This window comes from Morone saxatilis, unplaced genomic scaffold, assembly GCF_004916995.1.
Source record: "Morone saxatilis isolate NCDOM2014 unplaced genomic scaffold, NCSU_SB_2.0 Contig22, whole genome shotgun sequence".
Classification (NCBI taxonomy): domain Eukaryota; kingdom Metazoa; phylum Chordata; class Actinopteri; family Moronidae; genus Morone; species Morone saxatilis.
The window spans coordinates 22,347,222-22,352,931 of NW_023339785.1; the positions used below are offsets into that span (position 1 = coordinate 22,347,222).

Sequence of the window (5,710 nt, forward strand, 5' to 3'; positions counted from 1 at the left end):
CGCTGCTTGCAGCTTTAATATTATGATTATAATTGGTTTAAAAGCACAAACAGAATAAAAATGCTCCATATAACCACCTCAATCAGAATAAACATGCCCCAACCCACTGAAATTTCCATTGGTTGCAGAGGGATAGTTTAAACCTTTTCCTAAACTGATCAAAAGAAAAAGAATGTACCATGTAACAACGGGGTGTATGTAGATGGTTAACCTCTTTACTTTCTGGCTGTGTTGTATCTGCACATGCCCTCCATCTTGACATAAATGCATGAGGAAGTTTGGGGGTTGGGGGGCTAGTTCATTTTGTTAGGCAAGTCAAAGTGAACTTCAGACTTATTTCACATAAAAGGAAAAACAAAGGAATGAATAGACAAAACTCACTGAAAGGCAACAGCAAAAAGAAAAGTAAGTTAAAAACAAAGGTCTGACAAGAGGCTAAACACATCTCAGATCCTCAGGAAGGCTGATCCTGCAAAAGGCAACAAATGAACAACTGACGCTTCAGACAGTAAGAATACCCGTGTCGGATCACCAGAGATGCACAGTAGTTGTTAATTGACACCTTTTCTTCTTTACTGGGATGTTGAAGTGAGCCATAACTAAACAATTGTTCAAAAAAGTCATATTTCAAGCCAATTTCCTGGCAAAGATTTGAGAAGATCACTGAAGGCACCCCAACTGTTGAAGTGCCCATGACCAATGCTTTTAACCTAACTGCTCCACTAAAGAAAAACTGGACAGCTTCCAAGTGTGAATGTGTATTATGAGTGTGAAGCAAAGCGCTGTCGAAAAGAGAGCATTCATGCTCAGCAGATTAAAGATTTGGCAGCTGATCAGCTGTATATTTATATTTACATCACATGATAAATTCAGAGAAAAACAGCATAAAGTGTCTTAGTAAGGTGTTGGACCACAACGAGCATCCGCTCCAGTGCTACTCGTTGTAGATTCTCCTAGTAGAACCGGAGGGATGATGGTGGTGGAGTTAAGTTAGGATCCGGTGACTGTAAGGCCAAAGCATATGATTTAAAGCATCAAACCATTTGGTGACCCCTTGTGGCTGGGGGCACTGTCATCATGGATGAGACGGTTCTCATCAGCACTGTCATTTGTCACTTCAACACGGACGCCTATACTGAAATCAGCAGGTCTACGCCCCACTTGTCAATAAGCAGTGTGGGAGATACAGTGAGACGGGTTGAAAGAAATGTGGAATTAGCTGTGGTGTCAGTGGGAAGTGAAGATGAGATGACACCAGGGAACCAAAATGTCTTGGCTCAACTGTTTAAATCCAGCATTCTGGGTTGCTTGACTGGACTTGATTTGTGATGAATGACAAGCTCTCCAGTTTGACTCCAAATGCTATCACTGATTCTCAGACCAAAATGGCCGACCCCCCAGAACTTAATTGAATCTGGGAGCTTTGTTCTCCTCGACCAGACACTCGAACCCTCAGACCCATCTGTCTTGGAGGGGATTTGTAAAGCGAGTGATTTTAAAAGACACAAATAGTCAAAGACATGGGTTGACAGAGTGGCTGGAAGCAGAGCAGCAGAACATGGCCTAGAAAAGACAGAGTCTATCTTGTTGCAGGCATTGTTAGTGTGTGGAGATGGGTTAGCTGAGGCCGCTCATGAAACATAACAGTTTAACCTTGCACCTGTCACAGCAGCTAGAGCAAAATGTCCTCACATTAGATCAAATTTTGTGATGCTTTTTATCCATTTGAGAATATTTGGTTCTTGTAAATATAAAAAAATCAAAAACACACAACCAGACACGCACAGCGTTGCTTGCCTTCCTGCAGATGCATGCTGAACATGATTCTGACAGGCTGGCTGAGCATATCTCTTTATCTGACTCACTCAGTGTCTCTTTATCTGCCTTTTTCTGTGGAAGAACCTCAGAATGTTTTTTTTAAAACTTCTATAATCAAACAAATGCACTGACATTGACCCCCCCCCCGAGCATGTGACAGGACTTTTGGTCAGGCAAACAGGCACAATGGTCATGACCTTAACCCTTTGGGCCTGCAGGGGGAGGATAATAATGAAGCTATAAAGTATAAATATACCTGGTTGTGACATTGACATTAAGCACAAGGCTTGATAATATGTCAAAAATAATCAGGTTGTCTCGCTGTAACACACACAAATGATATGATTATAGTATCTAGCAAGTCTACCTTTTTGCTCAATCTACCTAGTTACCCCACATAAATGTTTGATAGTAAAACCACATCAACATGTGATTGCAGGATAAGTGTTTATGTGCTTGTGTTCTGCTAGATGTATTTGTTTATTTTACAGCCAACATTTAAAATGTTCCACTCATAATCTTTCATTACCTACAACAGCACTCTCCTTTACTTTTTTCTGTTTTCTCATTAGCCTGCTTACCACAAGAGAGCGCTGTTGCTCATGTTTGCATTCCACACAAAACACGGCTGACATTACTCAGTGTGTATAGTATGAGAAAAACATAACAACAGGGCAGTTTCAGAGCTCTCTGAAAGTCGTATCAGGAAGTAGCTTTCATAAAGATTTGTTTTAGTGAAGTGTTTTTTTTCTTTCTGCTTATGCATTGGTCTAAATGTCTGTTTTACAAATGACATGGAATGCGGTAACTCTTATAATTAAATTGAATTAGGAGAGATTTGCACAGAAATCTGATTCTGACACCATATTTGATTTTCTTTGGTATTCTGATAGGAGTCAATACATTTACATGTTATTCATGCTTTTTGAGCTGTTCATGTGAAGAGCAGGTCTGTGTCACAGTCCTAAATAAGATAAGATAAGCTACGCATAGGTTAATCAGTTAGCCACAGAACTGCTTCAGTTACTGTTCACAAATCAGGAAATAGAAGACCAAGGTGTAAAAAACAGAAAATATATTTCATTATTTGTTGTGTGCAGTGAGCAGAAAGAAAGAGGTGACAAAGAAAACTCACACAAAATAGGCTAAACACTCTATAATATAAATTAGAACAGTGTTGATAAGAAATGGAGACAAAGTTAGAGGGGAAAGAGGCATAAGAGGAAGTACTCATGTTTCAAAAATCTCTCACCAATATTATGTAAAACACTCTCTCTCTAATATATGGATTCATTAACTTTTACAACCAAGGACCTGCTCCCTCTGTAGATAAAGCCCATTCTAAGGTAATGAAAACTTATTTTCAGGTGATCATATACTAATGAAAACATACCTTTGAATATTATATTCAATTTCTGCCAATAGATCCTCCTAAATGTTACACACTGGACCATAAAATCAACTGATCAGGAAAATAAAAAGTATATATTTATATATGCATGACAAATTAAATGATTACATTGTAAAAAGTCAGCTTCAATTAACACATCCATTGTCAAAATTAAAATTGTACATAAATTGGCAGTTGTACTATACTTTTTCATTATTTCTCATGTGGACAGGCTGGGGATCTTGCAAAGACACATTCATAACTGCATCAACCTGCTCGCTTTATGTCACTACAGGGCACAGTTTCAGTGATGTAGGCCTACTACATTCTATATGTTATAGGCAAAAAGAAGACACGGATAGGTCAAAAAAACGCCTATAAACACACAGATGTATGAGCATTGAATAAAAAACAGAATATACCAGGTTACCTACACCCTTGTAGTTAACCATAAATATCTGTAGAGAATTTCACAGAAATCCATCCAATAGATTTCAATTTCAAATTTCAGTGCGATAGATGGCAATACATTTTCTGTTGATTAATTATTTAATTAATTGAGTAGAATTTTCAGTATCTGTTCACACATTCCTTTGAGACAGAACTTCTCAGAGAGGGGTTAAGCCTAAACAGAATGCGATCAAACTCTGCTCTGCTACACTATGGTCAGCATACCTCATAACCTGCATGCTAAAGTTAGCCCACATCCTGTTGCTCTACATTGGTAAGACACAAAAAAACTTCCAGTAAAACTTCCACACGTCTATGTTGCTACACTCATACAGCTGTAAGAGTAAGAGAAACAGTACTGGACAAACAGAACAATGAATGTCTGTACCAACTTTGGTGCTCAGCCATTAAGTAGATATAGATAAATAGATATTTCCCTGGATAAATAAAAACAGTGCTGGTGGCATCAAAAGTAAAAACATCACCTGAGTTATTAGGATTAATCTTCTGGCGACATTAACTACTTGCAATATTTGCATTTCAGTAACTACAACAACTTGTTCGCAGCACACTGTGTAAACTGTCTAAAAGAGTGTGCTTGTGTGCCTTTAAATACACTTTTATGCAGCATTAGTGTACAGCTTCCTCTTCTTTCTGCGGGGAATGTCAGTCTTTCACATTTGGTGCTTATCTTATCCTTGTAGACAAATCATCATTTGTATTTTCAAGAAGAAGAAAAATTACTTTATTAATCCCAAATAGGGAAATTGTAATTTAGAAGTTGATATTGTAGGAGCTTGAAGTGCAGACAACTCAATCGTTTGACTGTGTGGTAACTGCTTACTTGCTGTGGTTATTTATTCTCACTCTGCGTTGTCATTCTCGTGTGCCAGGCATTTAAGCCAACATTTGTGCAATCTTTGCAAACACCTAAAATAGGGATACAGTTTGCTCAACTTTAAAAGGAATATCTGTTTCAAAGTCTCTGTGGTAACAACAGAGATTGAGACAGAGATACTAGGAACAAAAAGTTTTTTGAGTCTGATATTTTTCCCATACATCTGAAAGCTGCTTAGAGTTCTGTAATATTGTTGTAATGACAGAGGTCCAATAACAGTTAAGTGTGACATAAGGCGGTGATGCCTTGAACAAACCATTGTGAGGAGGATCTGTCACTGCAATTCCCAAATGTCTCATACACAGTCCCACGTACACATCTTCAATGTAAACAGCTTTAACATGTTCAGACGCCTCCAGTATCCTCTTGGGTAAATCCAGTGAGAACACATAGCCAAGTCCCAAGGCATACGGTGGGTACATCGACTCAGCAAAGGCAGAAACAGGTAGAAACCACTTGGAGTTGTGGTCTCTAAGAACAGGAGCACCCCTTGCCACCAGTCCTGTCATGTAGAGATGTCGGGGGGCTTTCAAAAGTATGTCAACAAGTCTGTGGACATTAAGGAACATGTCAGAGTCGATCTTCATGGCGTAGGAAGTGTTGGGGCAATGGGAGTTGAGCCATTCAAACATGACCATGGTTTTAATGGTCAGGTTATTGTAGCTGTCCAAGAAGTTACTCTGGAGAATATCGTGATGTTTCTGGCTTTCCTGTAACACCTACAGAAGGGGAAATAGGAGACAACAGGCAGATCAGATTTTTTTGCTACTTCCAGTAGGAGCAGCAGAAACAACAGCAATGAGTTGCTTATTTACACATCCTGCCCATATGGAGGAACATTAGCACTGTTTTCGAGTTGTTTTTCTGTCTAACTTAAGTGCAATGTTCACTCTCCTGGTACCAATTTCTGGGGGAAATACTTGGCTCATTAGCATTAAATTCTATATTCACCATTGCTAACTTTGACTGCCGTTTGGTGCTGGGCAATTACCGTACAATGGGTTTATCAGAGCCTTTTGATTAAAAACAGATGTCTGCTGCTGCTACGAACAGGGTTGATGACAGGAGTGAGACTGAACCAAAGTCGCTGGCCGAAAACTTGCAATTACTTGCAATGCACCTGGTACATTCTGAAACCCTGCCAGTTCACACCA

The 5,710-nt window shown here is 39.1% G+C and overlaps 1 protein-coding gene across 1 annotated transcript in view; it reads right to left on the reverse strand.

Annotated features, from left to right (window-relative positions):
- Positions 1-3,347: 3,347 nt before the first annotated feature.
- LOC118333388 (beta-1,3-galactosyltransferase 2-like) overlaps positions 3,348-5,710 on the reverse strand; it is a 6,570-nt gene continuing 4,207 nt past the window's right edge. The window contains exon 4 of the mRNA XM_035668996.1: positions 3,348-5,275. Coding sequence (XP_035524889.1) covers positions 4,676-5,275 — 600 coding nt within the window. The 3' untranslated portion in view covers positions 3,348-4,675. The remainder of the gene's footprint in view (positions 5,276-5,710) is intronic.